At 32.3% G+C, this 17821-nt stretch overlaps 1 protein-coding gene across 3 annotated transcripts in view; it reads right to left on the bottom strand.

Moving 5' to 3' along the window:
* Positions 1 to 403: 403 nt before the first annotated feature.
* LOC130898001 (cadherin-87A) overlaps positions 404 to 17821 on the bottom strand; it is a 178957-nt gene continuing 161539 nt past the window's right edge. For 2 of the 3 annotated variants that reach the window (XM_057807016.1, XM_057807018.1), the window contains exons 12-22: positions 14959 to 15279; positions 12538 to 12951; positions 11345 to 12467; positions 9421 to 9647; positions 8328 to 8525; positions 3664 to 4437; positions 3437 to 3612; positions 3021 to 3380; positions 1162 to 1261; positions 945 to 1109; positions 404 to 890 (exon numbers count right to left, since the gene is read on the bottom strand). In XM_057807016.1, the coding sequence (XP_057662999.1) occupies positions 735 to 890; positions 945 to 1109; positions 1162 to 1261; positions 3021 to 3380; positions 3437 to 3612; positions 3664 to 4437; positions 8328 to 8525; positions 9421 to 9647; positions 11345 to 12467; positions 12538 to 12951; positions 14959 to 15279 (4014 nt within the window). In that variant the 3' untranslated portion in view covers positions 404 to 734. The remainder of the gene's footprint in view (positions 891 to 944; positions 1110 to 1161; positions 1262 to 3020; positions 3381 to 3436; positions 3613 to 3663; positions 4438 to 8327; positions 8526 to 9420; positions 9648 to 11344; positions 12468 to 12537; positions 12952 to 14958; positions 15280 to 17821) is intronic. The other variant, XM_057807019.1, reaches the window with a different exon arrangement.

Below are 17821 nucleotides of genomic sequence, written 5' to 3' on the forward strand. Positions count from 1 at the left end.
ATATAGAAACCAAGAAAACAGAAGAAGATTGGATAAATAATAAAAATCAAGAAGACTAGAATGAGACATGGGATGGACTATTCAATTTAGGGTTTATCTTGCTGAAAGATGTTCTGAGTCAGTGAAAATACTGAGGAGAATAAACGAGGATAATTGCTGAAGCTACTCTCAAGTAAATTTTCTAAAATAAAAATGAGAAAACCCCAGACGAGGTCTTTTCGGAACTACAGGGGGTGGTAGAATTTATTGCTTCTCACTAATTTTGTTTGTAGATAGATTTTGATCTGGTTTTGTAGGTTCTGTGTAAATTACTTTGGAATTACGGTGCTCCTAGAGATTCGATACGCGCGATTTTAGTTTTTCGTTTTGGAAAAAATAGGAGAAAAGTAAAAAAAATTCCGTATACATAAAGATATTTTTATTTCAATATGTACAAATGTATACATTATCATTATTTAGAAAAAATAAATAAATAAAAGATTAGAAACAAATTAAAATAAATAAAAAATATGTTTGATATGGCCATTTACTTGAGTAGTAGAAATAAATCGAAAAAAATGTTTTTTCACTATTAGTCGATTTTTTCTCTATATTTGATAAAATATTTAGTAATTTTTGAGAAAATAGTTAAATACTAAATAGAATACAATTTTTAAAAAACGAAACGGGTCATATATCACTTTTTATAGTTTATATTGTCACAATATTTGTTGTTAAAATAAAAGTTCGTTAAACTAAATCAGTTCGGCGACGTATTCGGGTTGGTGATGACCTTGATTAATTGTCAATTCGGATCCGTCGAATTTCACTCCGTAGGGAGTGTAATCGTTATTTAAACGTTCCGGTACTTGGAATGTGGAACCTTGAAAACCCATAGCCGCTTCGTAATACTGAAAAAACAACGAAAATATTTAGATCTAATACTAATTTGACGCGAAACTTACGTTAGAACCACCTCCTCTTAACGAGCTATTGTTGCTTCCGTTTCGGTTATGAGCATGACCAGAAAGTGTCGCGTAATCTGCTAAGTCATCTGCCCCGTTTATCGGTGCCAAATTCGATGATGATCTTCTAGTTGGATGTTGTATTGTTGCATAAGCGTTGTCTTCCTAAAAATTTATGTTTTCAAAGTCAAATTTATCAAAATTAATCTAAAGTTACATTTACGTAATCGTCGCTGCTCCGTCTATTATTAACGTTTTGCTCAGGTTCATTAAAAACTTGCATTGTCAATTCTTGTTCTTCATATATCTTCAATTTTCTGTAAAAAATAACGATAATTCGTCAATTATTCAACAACAATCAAAATATTTATTTATGTATTTTCGTACGAATGGTTAAAGCCAGTACGGTTCTGTCCTATCAATACTATAATGGCGGTTATATGCACTCGCCGAGGCGATACGAAACTAGACGAACGTGGGATTTTATCTCTTCGGCTAAGATCTTTCCGTCTCGCTCTCGGAACGTTCAATTGCACGTGTTAAAGGGGAAGAGAGAGTAATGGAAATGTCTACCGAGTATAATTTAAACCATAATTGTTAATATACTCGCACACGTTCGTCCTTTTGTCCTTTTGAACCGGGTGATTGTAGCGAAAATATACACGAGGTTGTAAATGCCGGCACATCGACGAGTGTGTACCGCCAACGTGATATACGACTCTGACAAGATTACAGATGTACTGTAGTGACGTAAAAAATTAACAATTATATAAATATCCCATTTTTGTTGTGATTTTACTAATATTAGGTAGTGGGTGTTTTTAAATTGTGGTTTTTGTTATTAAATTTAGAAATGGAGATTCGAAATTTCACATTCTATTTGTTTTAATCAAAATAAATAATAATCTTCTTTTTTATCGGTTCTTGTGAAATTTCATTGGTTTGCAAATATTCCACCAAAACTTTTATATGTTCTCGTTTATTGGAAATATTATTTTGTTCCCAAATATTCCACCAAAACTTTCATATTTTGGCTGTAAATATATATTTTTTCTTTAATATTTTAACATAATGAAGGAAAATCATTTTGTTTCGAAATATTTCACCAAAACTTTTTTATTTTGACTCTAAATATATATATATATATATATATATATATATATATATATATATATATATATATTCCTTTAATATTCCAACATAATTTTGTTTCCTTATATACTATCAAAACTCTAATATTCCGCCAAAATTTCAATATTTTAACTCTGAATCTCACAAAACTTCAGGAAATATCATTTTGTTCCCAAATATTCCACCAAAATTTCAATATTTCCACTCAGATTCTCACAAATATTTTTCAAAATTTCAAGAAATATCATTTTGTCCCTAAATATACCGCAAAAACTTTAATATTTGATTAGTATTTCCCAAATATGCCACAAAAAGTTTGATAATATCGCTGATCATATAATTTGTTCCCAAATATTCCACCAAAATTTTAATATTTTTACTGTAAATATCATTTTATTGTTAAATATTTCACCAAAATTTCCAAATTTTGATTTTTAACATTATTTTGATCCCAAATATTCCAATATAATGAAGGATATATCGTTATTTCTCAAATATTCCACCAAAACTTTAATATTTTTCAATGGAAATCTCACAAATATTCTACAAAAGTTCGAGAAATATCATTTTGTTCCAAAATATTCCACCAAATCTTTGATATTTCATTAGTAAATATTATTTATTCCCAAATTTGCCACCAAAAGTTTTATATGTTCGCTGATCATATAATTTATTCCCAAATATTCCGCCAAGACTTCAATATTTCGACTGTAAATATAATTTTTGTCCCTAATATTGGAATATATTGAGGAAATATCATTTTATTGTCAAATATGCAACCAAAAGTCTGATACATTAACTGAAAATATGATTTCCTCCGATAATATTCTACCAAAATTTCAATATTTCGATTGTGTTCCCAAATATAGCAATATAATGAAACAAATATAATTTTTCCCCAAACATTCCACCAAAAATAAATACCCAAAATTCCGATACACTTACTGTTCGATCCATAGAGGATTTTCCGTGGTAGTCAAATCGTCTATGATAGCTTTCTTAATTAGAGCGTCCTTTTTTTTCAAATCCGTCGGAGATAATACCCAATGTCTCAAACAACAGCAGATAACAATAAAAGTAATAATACCGACGATAAGTACCACCAACAAAGCTATTAAAGCGACCAAAGCAGAATCGAAAGTTTCGGCTTTTTCGGTAACGAAAGCCGGTACAACATTTTCGATCGCGAAACCCGCGTAATAATCTTTCAAAAAATCGTATTTCGAATCGATTATTTTCAATACATCCGGTACAGGTACAATCGATTGCGTTCTAGGATTCACAACGAGAATATAAAGATCGGACCTACAATAATTAAATTAATAATATTAATTACAATTATAATAATTTATTTTTATTACCAATCATCGTTTTTAACACCGTTATCATCGATGTGGTATCGAATTTCATCGATTATAACCAAACTTTGTGTGGCGTTACTTAATTCGGCTAAAATTTCTTCTTTTTCTTTTAAAACTTCTTCTTTCGGTCGGGACAGTATTACGCGAATCAACTGCTCTGGTTCAAATATCCACACCTATAATATTTCTATTAATTAAAGGTAATAAACGATTTTTATAATACTCACGTTGATTCTCGTAGAAGCTTCTCGTTCGGGATAAGCGTTTTCTCTAGCGATAATATCGATTATAAATCGATGTTGATTATTTTCCGCTAAATAAGTGGCGGTGCATATTTGTCCGTTTTCGGATATATTAAATGGAGAAGGTATTATCGAACCCGAACTTCTATTCGAATTAAATTTAAATAAATTCGTCGCTTTTATATAATAAGTTATAGAGCCGTTTACGCCGTTATCCGGATCTCTAGCCGTTACATTTATAACGAAATCGTTAATGTTCGCCATGGCGTTAACCGCCGAATAATAAACGGGTTGATCGAAAATTGGGGGGTTATCGTTAATATCGTTAATTGTTATTTTAACTTTCGCTATACTCCTATCAGTTTCGTCTAAATCTTGTTCTTGTTCGGGAGTTATATAATTTGGATCGTTAGTAGCTATAACCAATAAATTGTATTCTTCTTTTTGTTCTCTATCGAATGATATGTTCGAATATAACCCTCCGTCTGTTCTATCCAAATAAAAAGCGTTATTTTCATTTCCGGATATTATGTAATAATAAACTTTCGCGTGAGTACCTTCGTCTCTGTCTAATGCTTTGACTTGACCTATCAGGGAGTTTCTTTCGTTGTTTTCAATAACGAAAAAGTGATAAGGATTTGTCGATTTCGAACCGGGAAATTCCGGTCTATTATCGTTTTCGTCTACCAATAACACGGTGAGGTGCCGTACAGTCTCGTACCATTTAGGTGATCCGTGATCTCTTGCCACCAAAACCAACTAAAAAAACATACAGAAAACTTATTTTATGATATTCAGACATTGTAATAAAACTATACAAACTGACGTCTAGGAGAGTTTCAGAAACTGCAAACATACCAAATCATAAAGATTGACACCAATTGGAGGTTCTATATTTTTGGAACAAACCTCGTATATGTGTGGGATGTATATGTTGACGCCATACTTAATAATTAAATCTAGTGGCTGAGGGCATTTGGGAAAATTGACTTTCAGAAAAGAATCATAAAGATTGATACCACTAGTAGGCTGTAAACTTTTTGAATAACCCTCGTAAATGTATGGAACGTATATAAAAACAAAATTTTTTACTCCATGATTTATTTTTATTTTGAAGACCCAAATAAGTTGAAAATGAATCATCACGAATGATAAAAAAAATTTAAAGGAAATTATAAAATATTTTTAATAAATATTATTGCAGAAATGACTATTTCAACATTTTTAAAAAAAATGGAAACTGTCAGTAAAATTCGAAACTAAACGAAAAGAACGTAGTTTGTTGTTATCTCTTTTCAATAATGTGAGAATAGACTGAGACGTTCTGAAAATCGTATTCGATTACTGTCAGTAGAATTCGAAACTAAACGAAAAGAAAGTAGTTTGTTGTTATCTCTTTTCAATAATATGAGAATAGACTGAAACGTTCTGAAAATCGTATTCGATTACTGTCAGTAGAATTCGAAACTAAACGAAAAGAAAGTAGTTTGTTGTTATCTCTTTTCAATAATATGAGAATAGACTGAAACGTTCTGAAAATCGTATTCGATTACTGTCAGTAGAATTCGAAACTAAACGAAAAGAACGTAGTTTGTTGTTATCTCTTTTCAATAATATGAGAATAGACTGAGACGTTCTGAAAATCGTATTCGATTACTGTCAGTAGAATTCGAAACTAAACGAAAAGAACGTAGTTTGTTGTTATCTCTTTTCAATAATATGAGAATAGACTGAGACGTTCTGAAAATCGTATTCGATTACTGTCAGTAGAATTCGAAACTAAACGAAAAGAAAGTAGTTTGTTGTTATCTCTTTTCAATAATATGAGAATAGACTGAAACGTTCTGAAAATCGTATTCGATTACTGTCAGTAGAATTCGAAACTAAACGAAAAGAACGTAGTTTGTTGTTATCTCTTTTCAATAATATGAGAATAGACTGAAACGTTCTGAAAATCGTATTCGATTACTGTCAGTAGAATTCGAAACTAAACGAAAAGAAAGTAGTTTGTTGTTATCTCTTTTCAATAATATGAGAATAGACTGAGACGTTCTGAAAATCGTATTCGATTACTGTCAGTAGAATTCGAAACTAAACGAAAAGAAAGTAGTTTGTTGTTATCTCTTTTCAATAATATGAGAATAGACTGAAACGTTCTGAAAATCGTATTCGATTACTGTCAGTAGAATTCGAAACTAAACGAAAAGAACGTAGTTTGTTGTTATCTCTTTTCAATAATATGAGAATAGACTGAGACGTTCTGAAAATCGTATTCGATTACTGTCAGTAGAATTCGAAACTAAACGAAAAGAAAGTAGTTTGTTGTTATCTCTTTTCAATAATATGAGAATAGACTGAAACGTTCTGAAAATCGTATTCGATTACTGTCAGTAGAATTCGAAACTAAACGAAAAGAAAGTAGTTTGTTGTTATCTCTTTTCAATAATATGAGAATAGACTGAAACGTTCTGAAAATCGTATTCGATTACTGTCAGTAGAATTCGAAACTAAACGAAAAGAACGTAGTTTGTTGTTATCTCTTTTCAATAATATGAGAATAGACTGAAACGTTCTGAAAATCGTATTCGATTACTGTCAGTAGAATTCGAAACTAAACGAAAAGAACGTAGTTTGTTGTTATCTCTTTTCAATAATATGAGAATAGACTGAAACGTTCTGAAAATCGTATTCGATTACTGTCAGTAGAATTCGAAACTAAACGAAAAGAAAGTAGTTTGTTGTTATCTCTTTTCAATAATATGAGAATAGACTGAAACGTTCTGAAAATCGTATTCGATTACTGTCAGTAGAATTCGAAACTAAACGAAAAGAACGTAGTTTGTTGTTATCTCTTTTCAATAATATGAGAATAGACTGAAACGTTCTGAAAATCGTATTCGATTACTGTCAGTAGAATTCGAAACTAAACGAAAAGAACGTAGTTTGTTGTTATCTCTTTTCAATAATATGAGAATAGACTGAAACGTTCTGAAAATCGTATTCGATTACTGTCAGTAGAATTCGAAACTAAACGAAAAGAACGTAGTTTGTTGTTATCTCTTTTCAATAATATGAGAATAGACTGAAACGTTCTGAAAATCGTATTCGATTACTGTCAGTAGAATTCGAAACTAAACGAAAAGAACGTAGTTTGTTGTTATCTCTTTTCAATAATATGAGAATAGACTGAAACGTTCTGAAAATCGTATTCGATTACTGTCAGTAGAATTCGAAACTAAACGAAAAGAACGTAGTTTGTTGTTATCTCTTTTCAATAATATGAGAATAGACTGAAACGTTCTGAAAATCGTATTCGATTACTGTCAGTAGAATTCGAAACTAAACGAAAAGAACGTAGTTTGTTGTTATCTCTTTTCAATAATATGAGAATAGACTGAAACGTTCTGAAAATCGTATTCGATTACTGTCAGTAGAATTCGAAACTAAACGAAAAGAACGTAGTTTGTTGTTATCTCTTTTCAATAATATGAGAATAGACTGAGACGTTCTGAAAATCGTATTCGATTACTGTCAGTAGAATTCGAAACTAAACGAAAAGAAAGTAGTTTGTTGTTATCTCTTTTCAATAATATGAGAATAGACTGAAACGTTCTGAAAATCGTATTCGATTACTGTCAGTAGAATTCGAAACTAAACGAAAAGAAAGTAGTTTGTTGTTATCTCTTTTCAATAATATGAGAATAGACTGAAACGTTCTGAAAATCGTATTCGATTACTGTCAGTAGAATTCGAAACTAAACGAAAAGAACGTAGTTTGTTGTTATCTCTTTTCAATAATATGAGAATAGACTGAAACGTTCTGAAAATCGTATTCGATTACTGTCAGTAGAATTCGAAACTAAACGAAAAGAAAGTAGTTTGTTGTTATCTCTTTTCAATAATATGAGAATAGACTGAGACGTTCTGAAAATCGTATTCGATTACTGTCAGTAGAATTCGAAACTAAACGAAAAGAACGTAGTTTGTTGTTATCTCTTTTCAATAATATGAGAATAGACTGAAACGTTCTGAAAATCGTATTCGATTACTGTCAGTAGAATTCGAAACTAAACGAAAAGAAAGTAGTTTGTTGTTATCTCTTTTCAATAATATGAGAATAGACTGAAACGTTCTGAAAATCGTATTCGATTACTGTCAGTAGAATTCGAAACTAAACGAAAAGAACGTAGTTTGTTGTTATCTCTTTTCAATAATATGAGAATAGACTGAGACGTTCTGAAAATCGTATTCGATTACTGTCAGTAGAATTCGAAACTAAACGAAAAGAACGTAGTTTGTTGTTATCTCTTTTCAATAATATGAGAATAGACTGAGACGTTCTGAAAATCGTATTCGATTACTGTCAGTAGAATTCGAAACTAAACGAAAAGAACGTAGTTTGTTGTTATCTCTTTTCAATAATATGAGAATAGACTGAGACGTTCTGAAAATCGTATTCGATTACTGTCAGTGAAATTCGAAACTAAACGAAAAGAAAGTAGTTTGTTGTTATCTCTTTTCAATAATATGAGAATAGACTGAGACGTTCTTAAAATTGCATTCCATTAATGTCAGTAGAAAAGGATGGAGTATTTATGTGGTTACTCATGTTAGTGACGTTATGTTAATTTGATCGATTGAAAACTTACTTGATATTTTGGTTTGAATTCTCTATCTAGCATTTTTCGTGTCCTTAGCTCACCGGTAACGGCATCGATACTAAATTCATCAGTTTCTTGTACATTTTCTTTATCAATTTTGAAATGATAGGTAACTTTACCGTTTGCATTTTCGTCTTTATCTACAGCTTTTACTGTCATCACGAGATAATCCTGTGTTGCCGCATTCTATAACATATTTATATTAATTTTAGTTTATTATTGAAAAAAAAAATAATTTCTTGAATATATATTTTTGATTTTACAAAATAATAATCAACAATTATTTATATAAATGTTCTAACCTAACACATATAACCTTTCACATATAATCTGATAAAGTTTTTTTTTACTTTTTTTTTCTAGATGTCATAAAAAACCAAATTAAAGAAACTTCCTAAAAAATGATGATTTTTCATGATTTTGCAAATTAAAATAATAACAAGTCCTTTCAAATTGTACTTTTAGGTTAGTTTAAGTTAAGTTAGGTTAGATTTAATTTTTTTTTGTTAAAATCTTCGTTTTTACTACTAATTTTGAAAAAAAAATCACGGGAATAGATATAATTCATATTTATATTAGCTTCATGGTTTTAAATGTTCATGTAAACCCAATTACGTTGTTACGATTATTGATAACTTTCTCACATATAATCGAATGAAATATTTCTTCATTTTTTTCTTTATATATTCAAAAAAATGTAGATTCTCCATGTTTCTACAGATTGAAATAATAAAACTTCTTCTCTCAAATTATACTTTTAGGTTAAATTGGGTTAGGTTAGATTAAGTTAGGTTAAGTTCGGTTAGGTTCAAAATAAGCATGATCCACCTATAAATATTAATATTATATATAATGATTCTGCAATGAAGAATACAATTAAACTTGTAAAGAATTAATAAACAAATAAAATAAAACAAATAAAACAACAAATAAAAAGCAAATTCGATTATTCTTAATAACATAATAGTATATTCAAGAAATTAAATTATTAACGAGTAAAACATTATAAAAATCGTTTCGATATGAAGGGGTTATGTAAACAAACCAGTAATTTAAATTAATAAAAAAAATGTTTACTAACTTCCAGTACTTCGACCGTGGCGTTCGGAAGGGCCGGCATAATGAACTCAGGTCTATGGTCATTAACATTTAAGACATGCACATTAATTGTGGCTTGGTCGAACAATTGCCCGTTACCGCCGTCGCCTCCGTCTCTGGCCTGTACAGTCAAATGGAAATCCCTCGTTTGGCCCAACAAGGACTTGTGCGGGTACAAAATACCACTTTCCACGCCCAGAAGAAAGATGTCTGGAAAAATTAATGACCACCTTTTCAAAGTGCTACCTCGCAAATTCCATCACGGCTTTTGTTTTCTACTTTTGCCACAATAAATCCGTATACAGTTCGGCTTTAATGAAATTAAGCTATTCCCGTTTTGATACGGGTCACCGCCGCCGACCGATTGTTTGGTTAAAGTCGAGATATTTATTTCTTTTTAAGAATAATAGTTTAAACAGTTTTAGATTTTCTTTTTTTTTAGGTTAAAAACGTTTACAACAATTTTCTTTTACATCAAAAAAGTACATTATTGATTTGTAGGTTAGAAAACGAATACCAGCATAGTTGCCAAATTTATTATTACTGATTGATACGTCTGACGGATACATAGTTTCATATTTATTGTTATTTGTATTTAAATTTGGCAACGTTCGATCTTTTTTAATGAAATATTTTTGAAGATGGCCGACTTCCGGTTCTACCGGAAGTCGACTGTAACTTTGTTATTTTAAACGGAACAACCTATATATTAATATATTTTTGAAATCTACGTAAAATTTTAGTATATTTTTGCGAATAAAATTTTTTCGATAAATGCATACTTTTAGAGTTATTAATTTTTTTCTAAAAAAAAATTTGACAGTTGCAGATCTTTATAAATTATTTTTTTACGAGGATATCCTTAAGGATATGAAAATGGTTTTTGTTCGGTTGCTTTTGGTAAAGTCAGACGTATTTGAATCTATATTGAAAAATTTGTCATTTTATACAGGAAGTGTATAAAAAGTGTTTAAAGTTCAACTTCATAGATATCAAATTTCTTTATTTTTTTAAACAGAACCACCCGATTTTTTCTACTTTAATGCATTCAGGGGTAAAAAATAAGGCAAATTCATATATACTTTTCTATACCTAAACCTTACCATTATCGAGATATTAAATGTTTTCTGTAAATTTTTAGAAATGCAGGTGTGGGTCTACCCTGTATAAAATGACAAATTTTTTAACATAGATTCGAATACGTCTGAACGTCTAAAAGCAACCGAATAGAAATCATTTTCATATCTTTAAGGGTATTCTCGTAAAAAAATAATTCATAAAAGTCTGCAAATTTTTTACAAAAACAATAATTCAAAAAGTATCCATTTTTCGAAAAAAGTTTTTAAACAAAAGTATACTAAAATTTTACGTAGATTTCAGAAATGTATCAATATACAGGGTGTTCTACTTTAAAAAATAGAGAAATTTGATATTTATGGAGTTAAACTTTGAACACATTTTATACACACCCTGTATAAAATGACAAATTTTTTAACATAGATTCGAATACGTCTGACCTTGCTAAAAGCAACCGAATAGAAACCATTTTCATATCTTTAAAGGTATCTTCGTAAAAAAATAATTTATAAAAGTCTGTGACGGTCAAATTTTTTACAAAAAAATTAATAACTCAAAAAGTATGCATTTTTAGAAAAAAGTTTTCAGACAAAAGTATACCAAAATTTCACGTATATTTCAAAAATGTATTATTATACAGGGTGTTATATTCAAAATAACAAAGTTACAATCGACTACCAAACGTAGAAATTTTCATGGTTTCACTATAATTATTTTGCTATATACAGATAGTTTTATCTCGTCGTAGGACACTCTGTATACACGAAATTATCAAAAATAATTTGAAAATATCTATTGACGCGGTAAGTTACTAATAATTTACTATTTACCGTTATCATTTCCGGAAACGATGTTGTAGTAGACATTGCCGTTCATTCCGGAATCTTCATCGGTGGCGTTAATTTGTATCAAAGGTAGAGGTGGGTTTAACCGTACGTTTTCCATAACGGTAACGTTATATTCCTTTTGCACGAATATCGGTCGGTTGTCGTTTACATCTCTAATTTTAATACGTACCGGAACGGTTACCGATTTTCTAACGTTAATTGGAGCGCCATCTTGTGCCACTACTTGTATTTCGGTTTCGTTGATAACTTCGTGATCAAGAAAATTCGTATTAGCTACGGTTACGTAGCCGGTTTCGTTGTCGATGGAAAAATTCTCGCTGTGTTCGCCCGTTAAATAATAACTGATTTCACCGTAACTTTCGGCGTCTTTATCCACCGCTCTAACTGCAACGACTATTGTCCCGTTAGGAGAATTTTCATCTATTTCCGCTTTATATTCATTTTGCGTAAAAACCGGACTGTTATCGTTCATATTAATCACTTTGATTAAAACCGTCGCCGATGCGTTCAATTGCGGTACGCCGCTATCGAAAGCCATTACGGTGAATTTAAGCAACTTTATTTTCTCGTAATCGATTTTCTTTTTAATCTGCACTATACCGGTTCCGTTATTTATTTGAAAATACTCGCTTTCCGGTTGAATAATATAACCAGCTATATCCGAATCCTCATCGATGGCTTTGTAAGTAGCGACTATAGTACCGATCGGTTGTTCCTCTTTCAATTCCAAATAATAGCTCGGATTTTCCCTCGTCCACGGCGGTAAAAACATCGGCGGCGAATCGTTAACGTCCCCTATAGTTATAATCAACAACCCTTGTCCTTGTTGTATAGTCGGGGCCGTTATATCAGTTACTAAAACTGTGATCCTAATTACCGAAGCTACGTTACGAAGTAACGGATTAATAACAGTTACTTTTCCAGTAAATTTATCTACGGAAAAAAATTCTTTGTAACGTTCATCGTCGATTACTTCGTTTCCGTGTTTATCTAAAGCCGTTATCGGTTCCGTTGCTGCGAAATTTAGAGCTTCTGAAGAATTTACGTCCGGATCTAATGCTATTAAAGTGTATACTACAGTCCCAACTCTAACATCTTCCATTACCTAAATAAAAAAAAAAAAAAAGAACAATACAATTATCCGGCTCGAAGGACCAATAAAGTATGATATTTACCTCTGCCGTTTGTGTGGCTGGTACGAAATAAGGTGATTTATCGTTAATATTAACTACGGTTATAGTAATTTCTGAGGATCCTGTTAAGCTCGGCGTTCCGTGATCGACGGCTGTTACTTCGAGTGTATAAGTATTTCTTCTGTCGTAATCTAATTTTTTTGCTACGGAAATAACTCCTGTGGTATTATCGATTTTGAAATCTTCGTAAGATCCTTTTTGGATGAAATATTCTACTACTGCGTTTTCTCCTGTATCGGCATCTGTCGCTTCAACTTTCATTACGGACGAACCTATCGGTACGTTTTCGAGGACTGCTTCGAGATAATGTTGTCGCGAAAAAATTGGTATATTGTTGTTTACATCGAGCACTGTGATATTCACAGTTGCCGTCGAAGTGAACTGTCCGTCACTAGCCTAAAAACAACAAATTTTTAAACGAAGAGTTTACGTAGTGGGATTGTGGCAAAATAAACCACCAAAACGTACTAACTACTAACTAATATTATATAATATTTAATAAGCATTCTGTTACAAATATTTTTATATAATGTTTTTCTTATTTATTAAAAGTGTTTCTAACGGTGGGGTAAACTGTGCTCTAAACACTCTATTAATCACTATTTATAATAATTACCCACTAATATTTAACTATTCACTATAACAATCAATTATTTACCGACATTTTCGCTGATAAACAAGCAAGTATTTATACAAAAATATGATTTCTCGTTAATTCGGTTCGAGAAAGTAAAGAAAGAGACTTTTCGAAAACCGAAGCAACCGCCAAACTTTAGACTCTTCCAATATAATCAAAGAGGACCGGTTTCACGGTCCATGTAATGGACGAGTCCGTTACACTTATAAGAATATTACAACTGACAGGATATCACGAAAAACCTGGAGAATGTTGCGTTAGTGATACTGTCAATTTTTTGTTCTACTACTAATCGATGTATTGTTTCACGAAACTTTAGAATAACGATCACGTGATGTCGCATGGTCGTCTAGAAACTCATCTACATTGTTAATACGATGAAAAAGTTACGTTTTGTAAACAAAAGAAAGCAGGCATTTCGCATAACAAATTTTTATCAAAAATTACGGAAATTGTGCGTTATTCTTAATTTTTAAGACTCGTCTATGACATTGACCGCGAATCCGGTCCTGTTCGGTTGTAATGAAAATTTAAAATTTGGCGAAAGCGACGGCGTTTTGGATATTACTTTACTTATATCGTTTTTATAACACAGACGATTTGTTTTTATATTGTATTTTTTACCCATTTCTAGAAAGGTTTCTTATTTATTTATTTCTTTGTTTATAAGGATGAGATTACAACTCATACGTCAGAATATCAGCAAAGTCCTGGAGAATGTTCTACTACTAATCAATGTTTTGTTTCACGAAACGAACTTTATTGAAGAGAGTTGATTTCAAAAATTTTAGAATAACGATCACGCGATGTCGCACTGCCGTCTGGAAACTCATCTGCACTATAATACGATAAAGAAGCTAAGTTTTATATCCAAAAGAAAGCAGGCATATCACATAAAAAATTTTTGTCAAAAATTATGGTTATTGTGCGTTATTCTCAATTTTTAAGACTCGTCCATGACATTGATCGCGAAGCCGGTATGTTCGGTAGTAATGGAAATTTAAAGTTTATCGAATGCGACGGCGTTTTTGAAATTACTTTACTTATATTGTTTTTATTTATTTATTTCTTTGTTTATTTTCTAGAATTGTAGAAATTTTTGGTAATTATCTAGATTAGATTACACTCCTCCGATTTCATTAAAACTCTATCTAACCTAACCTGACCTACATACTTTTCTACAAAATGAAATCCAATCACAAGCTTGTGTTGCTGTTATCGAAAACTCTTCCATGTTTTTTTTTTGATGAGATGGACGACAATAAATAAAATAAGCGATGATTCTACATAGTTTGTATATTTATTCGAATAATTACGAAATTTTTTTCCGTTGTTTAGCAGCGATAGTTAGTTTATAATAAAAAGTCATGGTAAATAGTTCAATTAAATTAGTGTTTAGTGTGAGTGCGTGTAAAAATTGTGTAAACAATAAACGGTGTGTATAAATTCACCCCGTCGTTAGAAATATTTCGAATAAATAAGAAAAAAATCTATATAAAAACGGATATTTTATATTTTGAAAGCAAACATCGTTTTATCTAGATCCAACACATTTTCTATCGATCAGTTTTTTCAATTTTATCCGATTTCCCTGTAGTATTAAGAAACAACGCGTAACGTATATAGCAGAATGGAATTTTCAACTCAGAAAACCGAGTTTTCAAATATTAGGTTTCCAGTAAACGTTTAAATAATTTATAACATCCCGACAAATAGTTTTTTATTATTTATTCGATTATCAATACTTTAAATAATAAGATAATTACCATAACAGTCAATGATACGACATTATCAGTTTCGTTACTTATATCCAATCCTTTATTATTTATAATCCTGATAACCCCAGTGGTGGGTATAACGTTGAATAGACCGTCGTCGTTTCCGGAAATTATTGAATATGTAACACGCGAAGTTTTATCGGCGTCCGAGGCTTCGACAACTAATTCCGGTTGAAATTTTATCGAACCCTCGTTTATAAATGCTCTGTATATGGATTGGCTAAAAACCGGGGGGTTGTCGTTGTTGTCGGTCAGTTGGATTTTTAAGGGCACCGTTGTGGTTTGTCCTTTACCGTCGTCGTCAACAGCCTGAAACATATTTATGACGATCAATGCGTTTTTTTGTAGATTTACTCGAACAATCCTTTCGAATTTATAGCCCGGCCGCGTCGAATATTGAAAAAACCTCACCGGGAAACATCGTTTCGATTAATTCATTAAAACAATTACTTGTTATCTTAAACTACTTATTGTCTACAAATCGTGGAAATTTATGGTGAATAATGAATGAAAATTTAGAGGAAACTCCACCTGAATCTTTAAACGACTTGAAAGAATAAGTTAAATCTCTTTTTGGGGTATTGGGATTTTGGTTTTCATTCTCTTCACGTAATAGTGCTAGCTGATTACTAAATGCATTACGAAAGATCAAACTTGGACCCAGCGTTTGATTTCCAACAACATTGGATGATTACACCCTCTGCTGGAACGAACTATCCCTTCTTTGGTATCTAAGTATCTAGTTTTTGAATAACCTCGCACTCGCAGAGCTGTTTCCTTTGATAATTTGCAGAAACCACGAGACCTGTCGAGAGTTTCTCCGATATTATTCATATAGTAGATCAATGTATCCAATGAGCATACCAATAATTCTCCCGATTTCCTTATTTGCTTATAGAAAAGAAGACTTTCTGGAACCAGTTATTAGAATAAGAAAGGAATCTCTTTGTTTCAAACCCAGTTGCGCGTATTGAGTGTGGTGTGGTACCTCCAGTTTGAAGATGTTGTTCTAGAACTTTAATATGTTGTAGTGTTCGAGATATAATTGATTCCACAGGCTTGTTTAGGTGGGATTATATTGGAGAGCTCGATACAACATCTGACGACAAAACACAGTCAGCTCAGCGATTTTTCTTCTATTCTCTAAGTTCTCCAAGTTTTTGCCCAACTCTGGATCACCTATAAGTCGAATTGGTATGTTTGGGAGTCGAATACTACTCCACAGACTTGTACCTCTCCAAAGAAAGTCTAGGTTAGGTGGGATTATATTGGAGAGCTCGAAACAGCATCTGACGACAAAACACAGTCAGCTCAGCGATTTTTCTTCTATTTTCTAAGCTTTTGGCCAGCTCTGGATCACCTTTAAGTCGAATTGGTATGTTTGGGAGTCGAATACTACTCCACACACTTGTACCTCTCCAAAGAAAGTCTAGGTTAGGTGGGATTATATTTGAGAGCTCGAAACAGCATCTGACGACAAAACACAGTCAGCTCAGCGATTTTTCTTCTATTTTCTAAGCTTTTGGCCAGCTCTGGATCACCTTTAAGTCGAATTGGTATGTTTGGGAGTCGAATACTACTCCACAGACTTGTACCTTTCCAAAGAAAGTCTAGGTTAGGTGGGATTATATTGGAGAGCTCGAAACAGCATCTGACGACAAAACACAGTCAGCTCAGCGATTTTTCTTCTATTTTCTAAGCTTTTGGCCAGCTCTGGATCACCTTTAAGTCGAATTGGTATGTTTGGGAGTCGAATACTACTCCACAGACTTGTACCTCTCCAAAGAAAGTCTAGGTTAGGTGGGATTATATTGGAGAGCTCGAAACAGCATCTGACGACAAAACACAGTCAGCTCAGCGATTTTTCTTCTATTTTCTAAGCTTTTGGCCAGCTCTGGATCACCTTTAAGTCGAATTGGTATGTTTGGGAGTCGAATACTACTCCACACACTTGTACCTCTCCAAAGAAAGTCTAGGTTAGGTGGGATTATATTGGAGAGCTCGAAACAGCATCTGACGACAAAACACAGTCAGCTCAGCGATTTTTCTTCTATTTTCTAAGCTTTTGGCCAGCTCTGGATCACCTTTAAGTCGAATTGGTATGTTTGGGAGTCGAATACTACTCCACAGACTTGTACCTTTCCAAAGAAAGTCTAGGTTAGGTGGGATTATATTGGAGAGCTCGAAACAGCATCTGACGACAAAACACAGTCAGCTCAGCGATTTTTCTTCTATTTTCTAAGCTTTTGGCCAGCTCTGGATCACCTTTAAGTCGAATTGGTATGTTTGGGAGTCGAATACTACTCCACACACTTGTACCTCTCCAAAGAAAGTCTAGGTTAGGTGGGATTATATTTGAGAGCTCGAAACAGCATCTGACGACAAAACACAGTCAGCTCAGCGATTTTTCTTCTATTTTCTAAGCTTTTGGCCAGCTCTGGATCACCTTTAAGTCGAATTGGTATGTTTGGGAGTCGAATACTACTCCACACACTTGTACCTCTCCAAAGAAAGTCTAGGTTAGGTGGGATTATATTTGAGAGCTCGAAACAACATCTGACGACAAAACACAGTTAGCTCAGCGATTTTTCTTCTATTCTCTAAGCTTTTGGCCAGTTCTGGATCACCTATAAGTCGAATTGGTATGTTTGGGAGTCGAATACTACTCCACAGACTTGTACCTCTCCAAAGAAAGTCTAGGTTAGGTGGGATTATATTTGAGAGCTCGAAACAGCATCTGACGACAAAACACAGTCAGCTCAGCGATTTTTCTTCTATTTTCTAAGCTTTTGGCCAGCTCTGGATCACCTTTAAGTCGAATTGGTATGTTTGGGAGTCGAATACTACTCCA

The sequence above is a fragment of the Diorhabda carinulata genome, chromosome 9, assembly GCF_026250575.1.
Source record: "Diorhabda carinulata isolate Delta chromosome 9, icDioCari1.1, whole genome shotgun sequence".
Taxonomy (NCBI): Eukaryota; Metazoa; Arthropoda; class Insecta; order Coleoptera; family Chrysomelidae; genus Diorhabda; species Diorhabda carinulata.